The sequence below is a fragment of the Heptranchias perlo genome, chromosome 18, assembly GCF_035084215.1.
Source record: "Heptranchias perlo isolate sHepPer1 chromosome 18, sHepPer1.hap1, whole genome shotgun sequence".
Taxonomy (NCBI): Eukaryota; Metazoa; Chordata; class Chondrichthyes; order Hexanchiformes; family Hexanchidae; genus Heptranchias; species Heptranchias perlo.
This window is the reverse complement of record NC_090342.1, coordinates 6,460,269-6,478,224: the sequence shown is the minus strand read 5'-3', so window position 1 is coordinate 6,478,224 and position 17,956 is coordinate 6,460,269. Positions and strand designations below refer to the sequence as shown.

At 46.3% G+C, this 17,956-nt stretch overlaps 1 protein-coding gene across 1 annotated transcript in view; it reads right to left on the bottom strand.

Annotated features, from left to right (window-relative positions):
- e2f7 (E2F transcription factor 7) overlaps window positions 1-15,666 on the bottom strand; it is a 29,376-nt gene extending 13,710 nt beyond the window's left edge. Inside the window, exons 1-8 of the mRNA XM_068000025.1 lie at window positions 15,574-15,666; window positions 10,641-10,925; window positions 7,749-7,917; window positions 6,665-6,955; window positions 5,935-6,096; window positions 3,880-4,017; window positions 1,647-1,829; window positions 33-117 (exon numbers count right to left, since the gene is read on the bottom strand). Of these exons, the coding sequence (XP_067856126.1) occupies window positions 33-117; window positions 1,647-1,829; window positions 3,880-4,017; window positions 5,935-6,096; window positions 6,665-6,955; window positions 7,749-7,917; window positions 10,641-10,925; window positions 15,574-15,666 (1,406 nt within the window). The remainder of the gene's footprint in view (window positions 1-32; window positions 118-1,646; window positions 1,830-3,879; window positions 4,018-5,934; window positions 6,097-6,664; window positions 6,956-7,748; window positions 7,918-10,640; window positions 10,926-15,573) is intronic.
- Between the last annotated feature and the right edge of the window lie 2,290 nt (window positions 15,667-17,956).

Below are 17,956 nucleotides of genomic sequence, written 5' to 3'. Positions count from 1 at the left end.
TGGATGGATGTCTCACTGCAAGAGCAACTTACTTAATGTCTTCTTCAAACTGCAGCCTGCAAGCAGCAGCAAGTTGTGCCATCTTACTGGAACAATCTTCTGCTTCAGTGCTTCTCACTGCGGTGGGAATGAGAAGGCACAGATTGAAGTTTTTCACACACACAAAACAAAATGAAAAAGGGGTTGGTTAGAAAAAAAATCTCTTCATTTTAGCAGAAAATTCCACATTTTAATCACCCTCTGCGCCGAGTCCCAACGTACTTGCAAAAGGGAATTAAACAGTTGCTTGATAAAGATAATTAAAAAGGACACGGAGGGTGGGAATAGACGAGGTGGCTCATACGTAGAACAGTAGTTTCTTTATTGCCCCATTACCACCCCCTTTTGCCTCACGCCATCATCCCTTTCATTATTTAATCACTCCTGCCCTCCACCCTATCACAGACCTTCCCTTTTGTTCTTTCCACCCCTCCCCGCTTTCCCTGGCTCGGTTCTTGCTTATAAATTGTCAAATCTCTGAACTTCTGACGAAAGGTCATCGACCTGAAACGTTAACTCAGTTTCTCTCTCCGCAGATGCTGCCCTGACCTGCTGAGCGTTTTTCCAGCAATTTCTTACTGCGTTTATTCCAGACTTGCAGCGTCCGCAGTGTTTTGCTTTTTGACTCGATGGGCCGAATGGCCTCTCTCTCTCTCTCTCTCTGCTGCGGCATCTGAGGATTCGAAGACACTGAACTAGACATCCTCGTACTTACTTCAAGACAAATCCACTATCAAACCATCAATCACGCCGTTGTCTTCTCTGGACTCTACTTGTCCAATGGCCTTCTCCCAAGCTCCGTCCTGCTTAAACTCCAGCTCATCCAGGGGCCCATCGCTGCATCCTATCCTGCAGCAAGTCCCACTCACCCATCACCAACACTACCGGCCTGCCCCAAGTCTTTCGTTTACAACTCCCTCCACAGCATCACTCCATTCCACCCCTCCCCTGACCCAGGTTGCCCCTTTCGCTCCTCCGACACTGGTGTCCCCTCCGTTCTACCCTCGGTGACAGACCCATCAGCCATCTTGCCTTCCACCTTCAAGAGCACCCTTGAAATATACCTTTCCGGCCACCTCCACCAATTTTCTCTCTTACTGACCCTCAACGGTTAGGCACCGTAGAACATTTTAGCTACGATAAACCCACCATCACAGATGGACTGCATTTACACAGGTCTAAGACCCATACGCCCTCAAAACCCGTGGCGGCTGGGGGTTAATTTGAAAATTTCAATCCTGAGATTGATCGATTTTGTTGGGTAAGGGTATTCAGGGTCACGGAACCAAGGCAGGTCGATGGAGTCAAGATGCAGATCAGCCGTGATCTAACTGAATGGCGGAACAGGCTCGAGGGGCTGAACGGCCTCCTTCCGTTCCCATGACAGTGCTGCCTCCTAACACGTGGGTCTCACGTACTCCAACGGTCAGTGGTCTTGGTAAAAGGCAGGTCTTCTTGACCAGTTCATCAACTAACCATGAGCACCATCACAGGCAACTTATTGGTGGTATCTTAAATCCATCGGAGTTTTAGACTGGGGGGGGGAGGGGGGGGTCAGAAAGTGCAGGCTCTCGCTCATTAACTACGACCCTTGTTTAGAAACACACCTTTTCGAACTTTAGCAGGGCTGCAAGGAGCGGACTGGGCCTTGAACGGCCTGGCCTGGGCACCACGTCGAGCTCGGACCGGAGCTCGGCACACCAGCCTCTCCTTTGTGTTCGCTGGGACCGGTGACACTGCCTCTGCAGAACTTGTCGATGCGGATAACGGAACAGAATGATCCGGAATATCTGCGCAGAAAGATCAGAGATGACGTCACAAAAGAAAACATAATCGAGAGAAGATTTCATTCCAACAGCCACTCCTGAAGAAATTATTGCAGTGGAAGTTTAGAAGAATATATGAAGAAGATAATTAACAACAACGACTGGCATTTGTACAGCACCTTTAACATAGTAAAATGTTAAGATGGCGCTTCACAGGAGCGATTATCAAACAAAATTTGACACCGAGCCACATAAGGAGATATTAGGGCAGGTGACCAAAAGCTTGCTCAAAGAGGTAGGTTTTAAGGAGCTTCTTAAGGAGGAGAGAGGCGGAGAGGTTTACGGAGCGAATTCCGGAGCTTAGGGCCTAGGCAGCTGAAGGCACGGCCGCCAATGGTGGAGCGATGAAAATCGGGGATGCGCAAGAGGCCAGAATTGGAGGAGCGCAGAGATCTCGGAGGGTTGTAGGGCTGGAGGAGAGAGATAATTAAACATTCACGTTTGCCATAGTTGCTATAATGTGCTTTCATTTCGGGGTTACCGACAGTTAATAGGTTTATGTTAGACTAATTACACAAGAGTTGATTGTAAGTCATGAGTGTCCGAGTTTTTTAGGACACCTAGGCATGTACCTTGGTCCCAGTAACTTGCACACATCTCAAGTTGCTGGTACACATGGGTGATTTGATTTAGCATTTAACCATCAATGAGGCTACAGTGGTAAGACCAGCCTTTTCCAGACCCAACCAGCCAGTGAGTATTAGAGGCGCATAAAGGGATTGCATTGCCAGGGCTCGGTGTATAAAAATGAATGAAACTTATTCATTGGGCAGTAGAGATTTGACCATGTAGAGGAGTAACCCTGCTGGCCATCGGCTTTCCATCTCTCTCTTGAAAGCACCAACTCATGGTGAGCAAAGTGCCTTAAGTGTCGGCCACCTTCCAGTTCTTCACCCAGTGGTCGCTTTTCAAGTCCGAGGTTAAACTTGGACATTATCAGGTCGTTCGACTACGGAGGGCTTCACACCCAAAACCCCAGCCTGGTCCTCACCAGACGTCCACCTTCAGAGGTTATGAGGTCACCGGACAGTTATCAGGAATGGGAACTGTGGCTGATTTCCCCACCACTTTCTTTCTCCTGCCTTGGGGGGGGGGTGGTGAGGCTGATTGTAGCATCCCTTCCAACGTGGCACGGGTCATGAATAGAACCTAGGATATGCTGTATGGTCTAGTGCTGTGCCGTACCTGGTACCATAGTGTCGTGGTGATGTTACCGGACTAGTAATCTATGAGCCCTGGCTTTATAACCTGACAGAATGAGAGTTCCAAATCCCACTAAAACAGTCTGAGAATTTGGGATTCAGTTCAAAGAGAAGTTTGGAAATTTAAAACAAACAAATAATAATCAACAAATTGACCATGAATCTGTTGGATTGTTGTAAAAACCCAACTGGTTCACTAACATCCTTTAGGTGAAGGAAACCTGCTGTTTTTACCTGGTCTGGGACTATATGTGACTCCAGTCCCCACACTTAATGTGGTTGACTCCTAACTGCCCTCTGGTGGGGGAATGCAGAAGGGCTCTTAAAATGAGAACAAGGCTGTTCAGGGGTGATGTCAGGAAGCACTTCTTCACACACAGGGTAATGGAAATCTGGAACTCTCTCCCCCCAAAAAAAGCTGGGGGAGGGGTCAATTCAAAATTTCAAAACTGAGACTGATTTTTGGTTAGGTAAGGGTAATTAAGGGATATGGAACCAAGGCGGGAAGATGGGAGTTAAGATACACATACAGCCATGATCGAATTGCCTAACAAAAATTGAAGTGGCTACCCTGTTAAGTTCAGCAAGTTCAGCGCAGACCGAGAATCCAACCCTGGTTTGCCAGGTCCGTGTGCAGCTCAGCGATCTGCTCCAGGAGATGGCTCTTCACATTTCCCGCACTGAATGCAGCAAGGTAGCCACTTCAGTGCTCCTAGGCCATGGAGGGGGGAAAGTTTAGACAGGATGCCTGTCCAAATCTAATTCCATGCAATGTTTACGACACCGACACACGGCATTAAGTAAACCCGTACCATCAGGCCTGTTCTGATGGGCGGGTCCAACCCATTTGAACGCAGGCTTTCGACCCCTCTCTTCAGTCACGTGAACTTTCTTAATGAGTCCTAAACTGGTCAAGACGTTGGCGATGTCGTAGAGTCTGCGGATTTTAGCTGAAAAGCAAAAAAAAAAATAGTGAACCGTTTGGCGAAGTTTCCAATGGGAGACCTTTAGCTAAGTATCACCCAGGGGAGTCCATCGTTCGTCCCTGTGTAATACACAGGACAGAATTCTCTGAGAAGTGGACGATTTATACTGGTGTGCATGTACGTGTACGTATAAAGGTTCAGGAAGAAGTTACCGTATTTCTGGTGGGTGTGGGGTTCTGGACCAGGACTGACCGAGAGGTCATGAGGTCAAATCCCCACCACGGCAAGTTATGAAATTGAATTGAATAAAAGGCTGGTATTGCACAGACTGGCACCAGAGGGGAAACAAAACGACCATGAAAAGGCACAGACTGCTGTATAAAGCTGTCTGGTTCACTAATGCCCTTCGTGGAGGGGAGCCTGCCATCTTTATCTGCTCTGGCCTACTTGTGACTCTAGTCCACACGGTGTAATTGACTCTAAATGCTACTGAGTTATCACAAACAGATTATCTGGTTATTCTCACATTGCTGTTTGTGGGACCCTGCTGTGCGCAAATTGGCTGCTGCTTTTCCTACATTACACTGTGACTATACTTCAGAAATGCTACATTGGCCTGTAAAGTGCTTTGGGACCATCCAGAGGTCATGAATAGGTGCTATATAAATGCATGTTTTTTTTTTCTTTTTAATTGAACAGTGACGGGCAGTAAATGAAGGCTTGCCCGTGTCAGCCATCCTGAGAACCTGGTAGGAGGTGCCATCAACTTGGGCATTCACTGCCATTTGAGACCAGTGTTTGCAGCCGGGCCTGGAGTGTCGCTGAAGTTTCGTCCGTTAAGGTGGGAGCTAGTGATTCAGACCAGCCTGCATTGTGACCCAAGGGTCATCCTGGCTTAGAGAAGAGATTGGACCAGCTGAGGTCTGCTCCAGCAATAAGCCAAGACCCAAAATGGCAGACTGCTGTGGAAGGACGGGCAAATGCACGAATAAACCAAACTGTATGACTTGTGGATTCGCTCCCTCTTAAGGAAGCAGTACTCCCCCACCTTCAGTTCTCTGTTAAAGAAAGAAAGAACTTGCATTTATAGAGCGCCCTTCATGACCTCAGGACGCCCCAAAGTGCTTTACAGCCAATGAAGTACTTTTCAAGTGCAGTCACTGTTGTAACGTAGGAAACGCAGCAGCCAATTACTGCACAGCAAGATCCCACAAACAGCAATGTGATAATGACTTGATAAGCTGTCTTTAGGCGTTGGTTGAGGAATAAATATCGGCCAGGACGCCGGGGAGAACTCTCCTGCTCGTCTATGAAATAGTGCTGTGGGATCCTTTAGGTGCACTGGAGAGGGGCAGACGGGGCCTCGGTTTAATGTCTCATCCGAAAGACGGCACCTCCGACAGTGCAGCACTCCCTCAGTACAGGCACTGGGAGTGTCGGCCTGGATTATATGCTCAAGTCTCCACAGTGGGACTTGAACCCACAGCCAGAGGCGAGAGTGCTACTCACTGTTGGGTCAGAGTAGAGGGAGCGTCACTCTGCATTTAATCTCTGTCCGTACTCGGGAGTGGCCAATGTCAACACAGGACACTCAAAAGTGGAAAAGTGCTCAACCTCCATCTTGAGATTTGCTCACCTTGAATGAAAACACATAACCACACACACCCGTTCTAGTCTGCAAACAAAACTCACTTACTTTTAATACAAAATAAAAACAGAAAATGCTGGAAAACACTCAGCAGGTCAGGCAGCATCTGTGGAGAGAAAGAGAGAGAAACAGCGTTGACGTTTCTGGGCGATGATCTGACAAAAAGTCGTGGACCTGAAACGTTAACTCTGTTTCTCTCTCTCCGCTGACCTGACCTGCTGAGCGTGTCCAGCATCTTGTGTTTTTATTTCAGATCTCCAGCATCCGCAGTGCTTCGTTTTTGATTCACTTACTTTTAAACTTGCTGTTATCTGCAGAATCCTGCTGACTCTCTTCAATGAGGATTTTAGCAGCAATATCGAGGGCAACAGTCTTGGGGTCAGACACGAGGAAAAGCATCACAAACTTCTCACTCATAATGCGTAGCGACTTGTCCTTCCTGCTGTTCATAGACGCTGAGAGAGAAGACGGCACTAATATGAGGTACGCCCAAAGCTTTTTAGATTCTGTATGCTTCTTACGACTATTAATATGTAAAAAAAATGTACATTTTCAAATTCCAACCGAGAGGACAGAGGGGGGCAGCATTGCAGTCGTCGCCTGCTGATGGTGTTCACTGGACAGCCAGAAGGGGGCATCAGAAAACAGCATGAGGTGGACCCACTGCCAACTTGCCCTCAGACAGTCCCCTCTCCTCTATTTAATGCCGTGCCAGTCGAACAGGTGTCTGGAGACGCCCTAAGCACCAACACCAGACAGATCTGGGCCTCGAAGCAGAGCGTCACTCATTTTTGTAAAAGAATTATTATTTATACAGTGCCTTTCACAACCTCGGGACGTCCCAAAGGCAATGAAGTTACTTTCGAAGCACAAGTCACCCTTTTGATTAAGAGGTCTGCAGTTGAAACAAATTGTGCCCAGCGACAGAGCCCACAGAACGAACAATTTAATTAAATCGGACGGCACGAGTTGAACGAAACCTGCTGCGTTGTCGGATTTCACTTACTGTTCAATGAGCCTTACCCGATTTACACTCAGCCTCCCCGCTCAGCTCTTGGCAGCCTGTCCACGTTTCCCGGGCAGCCTCTCTCTTCTCCGCTTCTTCCCCGTCGAACTCGACCTCCAGCTCCTTGTGGCGAATGTACGCGAGCTGCTCTGCGTACCTGTGCTGCTCTCCTCTCCGCTTCAGGGCGGCCAGAGTCTGACCAAGGCCCAGGAGCCCGTGCCAGGAATACTGGTTCTTCGCCACCCGGCTGACGAGTTGAAGAGACTCCAAGACGTTCACAATGTCGTAAATACGCCTGCGCTCCACTCCTGCCAAAACGGGAACACACACACAAAAAAAATTCAGGTCCCCTCCCGTTAAACGACGGACCACACGGGGAACGGGCCGGGATTTGCTGTCAAAATAACGTTGAGGCTATTGGCGCTCGCCGCTACTTATGTGTAAATGGTACGGCAACTTCAGGTGAGGGGCAGTTGCGCGGTTAAACGCAGGAAGTTGCTGTCCGAGATGCGCCGCTCGCTGTTAGCTTCGTGAAAGTGGCATCTCGCTGTCTGACTCACCGATGAAACACGCTGAACGGTGTGAAGTTGCTATATTTGCGCGGTAGTAGATACGAACTAAACTCACCACAGATATTTAGACCTAGTAATTACAGGAGGAAGTACCCCTTTAACAACGGGATAATTGTTAATTGCTGCCAATCAAAATCTCTGGCACTGAGAATGACCCATTACAAGTCTCATCCCTTCAGGTCTTGAATTTTTCGGGGAGGTTTTAAAAATGTAAATTCTTACTTTTTCTTTCTCTCTCTCTCTTAATCCACACTTTCTTTCCCTCTCTCCATTTCTCTTTCTGTGCCTGATTTGACATTGAATTCGCCCTCTTTAATTCACCCTCCTTCTCAGTCCTCCCGCTGTTTATTTCCCAATCCTTCAATCTCACTGGTTAAGCAGACACCCAGTTGCTTGTCCAGTTCACTCAGGTCCCAGAGATGTCCTGCCACAGCAAATTCTGGCCCATTATATCCGCCCCCCCCCCCCAAAAACCCCTCCCGCGCTTAATCTCCCCCTCCCCCGCCACCTCTCCCCTCCTCAAGCTCACCAAGTTCGGTTGCCACTTCATCCAGGGAAATTTCCGTTTTCTCGGTTAAAATCGGATAATTGGGGTAGCGAGCGAGGAACTTCTGACACAGAAGTCCCAGACTTTTTTGTTTCCTGCTCGGACGTCGCTCTTCGAACTCATCTGTGGTCCCGTCATCAATCACACCGAACTGAAGGCAAAATAAAGAACCGGTTTGTACTTTAGGGGGAGGTACCCGCCTTTCAGAGTATCATCATAGTACGTACAGAACAGGAGAAGGCCATTCGGCCAATCATGCCTGTGCCGGCTCTTTGGAAGAGCTATCCAATTAGTCCCACTCCTCCTGCTCTTTCCCCACAGTCCTGTAAATTTTTTCCTTCAAGTATTTATCCAATTCCCTTTAGAAAGTTATTGCTGAATTTGCTTCCACCGCCCTTTCAGGCAGCGCATTCCAGATCGTAACAACTCGCTGCGTAAAAAAACGTTACCTCATGTCGCCTCTGGCTCTTTTACCAATTATCTTAAATCTGTGTCCTCTGGTGACCGACCCTTCCGCCACTGGAAACAGTTTCTCCTTATTTACTCTGTCAAAACCGTTCATGATTTTGAACACCTCGATCAAATCTCCCCTTCACCTTCTCTGTTCTAAGGAGAACAATCCCACTTTCTCCAGTCTCTCCACATAACTGAAGTCCCTCATCCCTGGCACCATTCTAGTAAATCTCCTCTGCACCCTCTCTAAGGCCTTGACATCCTTCCTAAAGTGCGGTGCCCAGAATTGAACACGATACTCCAACTGAGGCCTAACCAGTGTTTTATAAAGGGTTAGCATAACTTCCTTGCTTTTGTACCCTATGCCTCTATAATAAAGCCCAGGATCCCGTATGCTTTTAAAAACAGCCTTCATTTGTTCATTGTCTTTAACTCTGTGGCTTCACAAGAACTCTCATTCCAGCAGAAAATGCTTCTCCTCAACAGGGGAGCAAAACAGCGATAACACGCCGACCGTCCGCACAGGTCGCAGGTACGGGGAGGAGAGGGTTGTCTTCTAAATTTGGGGCTGGTGCGTTCAGCGGCACCGTTATCTGACCAGGCAACTAGGGACACGCGGAAAGAGGGAGAGAGTTTCATCCTCTCGGTAAACTCTTCCGCTTTGAGCAGCACAGAACTTCACTGGGAGTTTCCCCCCACATTAGCGCAGTTAAACACACCGAAGCCCGTTCTCATGGTCCACATTCTGAGTCAATCCAGAGGGGAGATGAGGAGAATTTATTTATTTTACGCAGCGAGTTGTTATGATCTGGAACGCGCTGCCTGAAAGGGCGGTGGAAGTAGATTCAATAGTAACTTTTAAAAGTCATGATGTGGAGATGCCGGTGATGGACTGGGGTTGACAATTGTAAACAATTTTACAACACCAAGTTATAGTCCAGCAATTTTATTTTAAATTCACAAGCTTTCGGAGGCTACCTCCTTCCTCAGGTGAACGATGTGAAAAAAAATTTTCCACATCGTTCACCTGAGGAAGGAGGTAGCCTCCGAAAGCTTGTGAATTTAAAATAAAATTGCTGGACTATAACTTGGTGTTGTAAAATTGTTTACAACTTTTAAAAGGGAATTGGATAAATACTTGAAAAAGAAAAGTTGAAAAATACTTCAAAAGGTTAGTTTGCAGGTGCAACAGGTGATCAAGAAGGCCAACGGAATGTTGGCTTTTATTGCTCGGGGGATAGAATATAAAAACAAGGAGGTATTGCTGCAGTTATATAAGGTATTGGTGAGACCGCACCTGGAATACTGCATACAGTTTTGGTCTCCATACTTAAGAAAAGACATACTTCCTCTCGAGGCAGTACAAAGAAGGTTCACTCGGTTAATCCCGGGGATGAGGGGGCGGACATATGAGGAGAGGTTGAGTAGATTGGGACTCTACTCATTGGAGTTCAGAAGAATGAGAGGCGATCTTATTGAAACATATAAGATTGTGAAGGGGCTTGATCGGGTGGATGCGGTAAGGATGTTCCCAAGGATGGGTGAAACTAGAACTAGGGGGCATAATCTTAGAATAAGGGGCTGCTCTTTCAAAACTGAGATGAGGAGAAACTTCTTCACTCAGAGGGTAGTAGGTCTGTGGAATTTGCTGCCCCAGGAAGCTGTGGAAGCTACATCATTAAATAAATTTAAAACAGAAATAGACAGTTTCCTAGAAGTGAAGGGAATTAGGGGTTATGGGGAGCGGGCAGGAAATTGGACATGAATTTAGATTTGAGGTTAGGATCAGATCAGCCATGATCTTATTGAATGGCGGAGCAGGCTCGAGGGGCCGATTGGCCTACTCCTGCTCCTATTTCTTATGTTAAAAATTTTTGCAGGGCTACGGGAAAAGGTTGTGGTGGGGGGAGAGGCACTGGGATAGCTCTAAGAGCCGGCACAGACCCGATGGGCCAAATGGCCTCTTTCTGTGTTGGTAAAGTGCAGGATTTCCTACACAGCCAGTTCCAGATCGAGAAGGATAATCTACCCATCCCGCTCTTGTGTGACACATAGCAAGCAGCTCCTAGAGTAGAGGCAGGTTGTCAGGGAGTAGTATTGGGAATTGGGGGGGGTAGCAGGGGGCGGGCAAGAGGCCAGAATTGGAGGCGTGCAGAGTTCTTGGAGGGCTGGGGGAGGTTACGGAGATAGGGAGAGGGCGCAAAGCCCATGGAGGATTTTGGGCACGAGGATGAGAATATTAAAAATCGAGGCATTGGTAGAACGGGAGCCAATGTAGGTCAGTGCTGGCACAGTCTGTCCTGAGACTTGGTGCCAGGTGCAGTCGGTGGGGATAGTATGGGGGAACGGGGAGGAGGGGCAAGAACACAACTTAAAATGGAGGGGAACAAGCGGGAACCAGTAAGAGGAGAACACCATTACCTGAATAACGTCACTGATCCTTTCGACTCTCTCGTTTTCAATCTGTCGGAATAGTTCTTTTTTTTTCTCCCTGTCCCGGATATCGGGGCTAGCGGCACTAATGAGCATCTTTAGGTTCGCCGTGGGTGACCAGGGTTCAGGTGGTGATCTGTCGGCCTGTTTAATTGGGGTCATCTGGATTCGATCCGGAGTACAGCACTTGCGCCTGGAGATGGCGCTCGCTGTTAATTCGTTTTTCACCGGCGTTTTGGGGGATGACCTCTTCGGTTCCACAAACAGGTTTTCCTAAAACGGAGACAAAGACGCCATCAAAAAACCATGGGATTCGCGGATCATCCGTTACAGACGGGGAGAAACGACTCAGCGTTATTACACATTACGGAAGGACAACTTCGCCCCACCATTGGCGGTCGTGCCTTCGGTCGTCTGGGCACCAAGCTCTGGAATTCCCTCCCTAAACCTCTCTCTCTCTCCTCCTTTAAGATGCTCCTTAAAACCTACCATCTTTGACCAAGCTTTTGGTCACCTGTCCTAATATCTCCTTATGTGTCAAATTTTATCTGATAACGGTCCTGTGAAGCATCTTGGGACGTGAAACCCGTCTGCCCTCTCAAGCGGACGTAAAAGATCCCATGGCTCTATTTCGAAGAAGAGCACGGGAGTCCTGGTCAATATTTATACCTGAACCAACATCACTAAAAACAAAACAGATTATCTGGTCACTTATCTCATTTGTGGGACCTTGCTGTGCGCAAATTGGCTGCTGCGTTTCCTACATTACAAACAGTGACTATAAAAAGTACTTCATTGGCTGTAAAGCACTTTGGGAAGACCTGAGATTGTGAAAGATGCTATATAAATGCAAACTGCTGTTGTAAGAAAAAGTATTTTTAGTGCAAAGTACTTACTGTACTTCAAAGTACTCTTGTTACAATCACGACCAACCGTGTCACATGGCCCTTTGATAAACATGTGCTCTTCAGAGGCGCCATTTTGAATTTGTTCCACAAAGTAGCTACAATAATAGGCGGAGTTACAAGCTACATATTTAATCCCGAATCCTTCAGGAAACCCGATCTTATCAAAATTTGAACCCGTTAATAAATCAACCGGTGAGCAAGTCATTTTCAAATCTGTTTGTACCACCGAAATTATGGAGTATTTTAAATGATTAAACAAAATGGCCACAGCTCTAATGAAATGTATTGTTTCAAAACACTGAAGGAAATGTTCAGTTTCTCTAATGTTTTCTAACTGGTGGGATCAGCCATGGCTCAGTTGGTAGCATTCTCGCTGCTCAGTCTAGAAGGTTGTGGGTTTGATCCCCACTCCAGGGACTTGAGCACAAAATCCAGGCTGACACTCCCAGTGCAGTACTGAGGGAGTGCTGCACTGTTGGTAGGTGCTGTTTTTCGGAGGAGACTTTAAACCAAGGCCCCATCTGCCCTCTGAGGTGGACATAAAAGATCTCATGGCACGGTCACCTGTCCTAATATCTCCTTATGTGGCTCGGTGTCAAATTTTGTCTTGATAATCACTCCTGTGAAGCGCCTTGGGACATTTTACTACGTTAAAGGCGCTATATAAATGCAAGTTGTTGTTGTCCTGGCCAATATTTATCCCTCAACCAACATCACTAAAACCAGATTATCTGGTCATTGTCACATTGCTGTTTGTGGGATCTTGCTGTGCGCAAATTGGCTGCCGCGTTTCCTACATTACAACAGTGAGTGCACTTCAAAAAGTGCTTCATTGGCTGCAAAGCACTTTGGGACGTCCTGAGGTTGTGAAAGGCGCTATAGAAATGCAAGCTCTTTCTTTCTAATATCCTTCAGGGAAGGGAGCCTTGCAGCCCCTGCCCAGACTGCCCTACATGCGACCCCAGACTCTTTGTCCCTCTGAAGCGACACAGCAAGCCTCTCTCTCGGTTGTAGACACTCGCTACCAAAAAAAAATGATTAACCTAATTACAGAACATTAGTGACTGCGACCATTCTTTGAAAGGAACTCTGTTGGGATTTACAATCAGCAGCTTGGTATCTTTTCCTGGGTGACACTGGTGTCCGACAGTCAACTTTGGAGGAAGAAAACGACAAAACAAGGGTTGGGCATAATTTAAAATACAGCCTTTAAAAGAGAAGGTTGAGAGGTGACACGATCGCTGTATCAAGGCTACACAGGAGCCCGATTAACAGCAATAAAAAAGAAAGAGCTTGCATTTATATAGCAACTTTCACGACCTCAGGACGTCCCAACGCGCTTTACAGCCCATGAAGTACTTCTGAAGTGTAGTCACTGTTGTAATGTAGGAAATTGGGCCAAGTGCAGGCAATTGGGACTAGCTTAGTGGTATAAACTGGGCGACATGGACATGTTGGGCCGAAGGGCCTGTTTCCATGTTGTAAACGTCTATGATTCTAAATGCAGCAGCAAGATCCCACAAACAGCAATGTGACAATGACCAGAGAATCTGTGTTTTGTTAAAAAAAGGTTATGTTGGTTGAGGGATAAATATTGGCCAGGGTACCAGGGAGAACTCCCCGGCTCTTCCTCGAGGCAGATGGGGCCTCGATAACTGAACTACTGGCAAGTGGGTATCCCAAGGAGAACTGAAACAGGCACTTAGTTGTTGGGAGATCGGAACCATTCTGATCAGAGGGAAGGGGAAGCTTGCCCGTGGCCCCTTAGCTTGTCTGGGACCACGAGCATTCCCATCACAGCAGCTACAGACTGTGTAAAATGGTTCAAAATATGATTCGAATAAATCTTGGAGGATAATTCCAGGTTAATTGCCCGACCAACAAATGGTTTTCACTCCAAATATATCCAGGGGTAGAATTTGGACGTGTGCAAGTATTGGGGAGGGGCAGGGGAGCAATAGGGTAAAAACAGAACGACAAACAACAAGTGCGCAAACGTGAGCAGGTGCAATACCTGTCAGGTACGCACAAAATACCCGGTTCGCTGATGGGATACAGGTGGAGTAAAGGGTGAAAGGGCAGGCTGGCACAGGTTGTAGAGAATTGGCACAGGTATGGGGCTGAGCGTGTGTCGATGGGAATCTTCATTTACTTACTTCTGGAAAAAGATATATCGTTCAAACAGTAGAAATGCGAAGGAAAATCAGCGCACAATGACAAAAAAGTTATTAAAAAAAAAGGCATATTCCTTATTTGCTATCTGTCAAAAGGAACATATGCCACCAGAGACTTGACCACATAATTTAGGCTGACAGTGTCACTGCTGAGGGAGTGCTGCACTGTCGGAGGTGCCGTCTTTCAGATGAGATGTCAAACCGAGGCCCGTCTGCCCTCTCAGGTGGACGTAAAAAATCCCACGGCACTATTTAAAAAAGAGCTGGGGAGTTCTCCCCAGTGTTCTGGCCAATACTTATCCCTCAACCAACATCACTTAAAAAAAACCAGATTATCTTGTCATTTATCTCGTTGCTGTTTGTGGGATCTTGCTGTGCGTAAATTGACTGCCACATCGCCTACGTTACAACAGTGACTACACGTCATAAAGCGATTTGGGACGTCCTGTGGTCGTGAAAGGCGCTATATAAATGCAAGTTCTTTCTTTCATGTAAACACACAGTGACAGTCAAACACAATTTGGGCACTTCACACACTCCCTGTGTCACAAACGCTGGCTTCGATGCTGGTGTAGGGCGAACATCCTTGACAAAACTGACCAACAAGCAGCGACTTCATTCCCTGGGGCCGCGAGATACGACATTTTCTTCAGGGTCAAACCGTGAAGATTCTGGATCAGGAAATAAACTCTGAACCCCGCGTAAACTTCCATGGAGAAAATGTGACAATATTGCCCGTTTAGTTTCTCCAGAGAGAAGCTTTTGAAGTCTCACAGGAGGATTGCGGTTTGCTTTTTTTCCCCTGACACCTGGTTAGTGCAATGGTTAGGATACTAGACTAGTAACCCAGAGGTCAGGAGTTCTAAATCCCACGATGGGAAATTGCAATATTGAATTCAGTAATTTGTGGCCGAGCATTAGTAAAAAAAAAAATGACTATGCTGAAGCTGCTGGATTTTCATAAAAACTCACTAATGTCCTCCAGGAACTGAATCACACGATGTGGTTAGCTGTGTGTATATACACAGTGAGTACATGTGTGTCTGTACATTATATGTATACACAGACACATACTCATTGTGGTTAACTGTTAAGTTGTCCCCTGAAGTGGCCCAGCAAAACCACCGAGTTGTGTAGACAACTGGGGATGGGCAATAAATACCAGTGACGCCCACATCCCGAGAATGAATGATTAAAAAAAAATTTACATCAAAGGCATTCCCAACGCTTGGTGCAGAAATAAAAGGGGAGCTTTACGCTGTTGGAAGGACTCCCCGGGATTATTTTAGGCAGCCTTTCACCAAATACCAGCGTTCCGATAAACCATGAGGTGGCTGTACTGCCTGGATGGGTGTGCAAGGCTCACACAGTTCCTACATCAGCGGATGCCGGTGAAAAATCAGGAAGCACTTTTTCTCACAACAGGTAGTAGAAATTGGCAACTCTCTCCCTCGCCCCCCCAAAAAAATTTGTGGATGCTGGGGGTCCATTAAAACGTTGAAGACTGAGGTCGATAGATTTTTGTTAGGTATCAAGGGATATGGAGCCAAGATACACATCAGCCTTGATCTAACTCAATGGCAGAACAGGCTCGAGGGGCTGAATGGCCTACTCCTGTTTCTATGCAGCTAAAACAGTCAAAGCAACAGAGATAACGAAAACGAAGACTGAATGGTTGCTGCTGAAACATCAAATTTAATCCTGGAAAAGTTAATTTGCCAATTAAACCACAGTCCTGGTGAGTTAGTCTCAATTTTCCTCTCCTCTGGTTTAAGCACTGATGTCCATCATTCCCTCCATGTTATTTTTAAATTAAACCGAGATACATTTTACATTTACCTTCTGTGCGTTTATGTTTTCATCATTCTCTGGGGAGAAATCACATTTTCCTATTCGCGGATTCAGGAGATCCTTCAATTTCAAGCACTCCATCTAAACGAGTACACAAAACGCATATTTAATAAAAGGCAAGTTAATTCGTGATAAGATGTAGTTACTTTCGTAACGGGTTGAAACGCACACCACCTGAAGACGCTATTCTCACCGCTGTTTAATTTATTATTACCGTGTGTAATATTTTAGCAGACACGAGGTATATTCCTGCCCTGGATTACACGCACATCTGCCCAGTGGGACAGTCAACTGGAACTCGCCGACCTCCAAGGAATTCTTGGAGCGAACTTTGGAAAATACTTTTTTCTTTAGCATCAAACGGATTTTTTTAAAAAACAAATCACGACCGCATTTCTCTGCGAATTCTTTCATTCGGTTATTGCAAAGTCTAAACATCAGAAACTATTTTTTTAACCCCTTAATTAATTTTTAAAATTGGCGCAAATATAGATAGTTCAGCACACGGTCATGAAATAAACACTTCTTTGGGCAGGCGATTCCTAAACAGGCTCTCGTTAAAAAGAATATGATTTACAAGTGGAGGAGATTTCAAGCACTTTGGCAAAGGTTTGTAGCGCAGCAAATATATGACCAGGCGGCGAACTGTCACAGGTACAGGAGTTGCACAAATAACAAAGTATCTGGTGATCCAGAAATAAAATGCTGGAAATCCAAAATTAAAAACAGGAGAAGCTGGAAATCTAAAATAGAAAACACAAAATGCTGGAAATCGAAAATAGAAAATAGAAAATGCTGGAAATCTAAAATAGAAAACACAAAATGCTGGAAATCTAAAATAGAAAACACAAAATGCTGGAAATCGAAAATTAAAATAGAAGCTGGAAATCTAAAATAGAAAATACAAAATGCTGGAAATCTAAAATAGAAAACACAAAATGCTGGAAATCGAAAATTAAAATAGAAGCTGGAAATCTAAAATAGAAAATACAAAATGCTGGAAATCGAAAATTAAAATAGAAGCTGGAAATCTAAAATAGAAAATACAAAATGCTGGAAATCTAAAATAGAAAATACAAAATGCTGGAAATCTAAAATAGAAAACACAAAATGCTGGAAATCGAAAATAGAAAATAGAAAATGCTGGAAATCTAAAATAGAAAACACAAAATGCTGGAAATCCAAAATAGAAAATACAAAATGCTGGAAATCGAAAATTAAAATAGAAGCTGGAAATCTAAAATAGAAAGCGGAAAATGCATAGCAACATCTGGAAAGAGGTGAAAATATTAATCTGAGGGTCTTACATCCCAAACGTTAATATAAGTTTTAGAAAAATTGTTACAATTACTAAATGCAACAATGAATGAATGAAACGGACTCACCCTTTTGCCGCAGTGACTTTAACTTTTTATATGTAAAATGTGTTGTTGATTTAAACTAAACCCTAAATGTGGACGCGGAGCGGCAGCGAGTGCGGGAGGTTGTGCGGACCCCGCTCTCTCCCCTCTCCCCTCTCCCCTCTCCCACCCCCCGTGAACCGAACATCAAACCGCCTGGCGAACCCGCTAAATCTCCGATTCTGGCGCGCTCCAACATTCCGAAAGACGTCAGGAGGCCGCCGGCCAATGGGGCGCCGACGCCGCGGATACATTCCGAGGAGCCGACCAATGACGCTCGCCCGACTGGCCCGCTTCCGGGTTTGTTTGGCGCGTTGCTCGGCTGGTTTGCCGCGGACTCGGGAACCGGGGTGGAGCGGGATAAAATATCCTCTCCTCCCCTCCCCCTTTTCCTCTCCTTCCTCTTCTTCCCCTTCTCTTCTCCCACTTCTTCTCTTTCCCTTCTCTTCTCCCCCTTCTCTTTCCCTCTCTTCTCCTTTCCCTTCTTCTCTTCTCTTTTCCCCCTCTTCCCCTTCTCTCTTCCCCTTCTTCTCTTTTCCCCTTCTTCTCTTTTCCCCTTCTTCTCTTTCCCTTCTCTTCTCTTTTCCCCTTCTCTTCTCTTTCCCCCCTCTTCTCTTTCTCTTCTCTTTTCCCCCTCTTCTCTTCTCTTTTCCCCCTCTTCTCTTCCCCTTCTCTTCTCTTTTCCCCCTTCCCCCTCTTCTCTTCTCTTTCCCCCTTCTCTTCTCTCCCCCTCTTATCTCCTCACTTCTCTCTCTTCCTTCTCTTCTCTCTTCCCATCTCTTCTCTCTTCCCCTTCTCTCCCCCTTTTCTCTTCTCTCCCCCTCACTTCTCTTCTCATCTCCACCCCCCCCCCCACCCCTCCTTCCTACCCGGGACAGCGCAGAGCTGCTCCGGTAAGCCAGCCAGTTTATGATGAAAGGGAGCAGATGGTGTTCTCGGTTCTCAGGGGAGGCGCTTTCCATTGCGCGGAA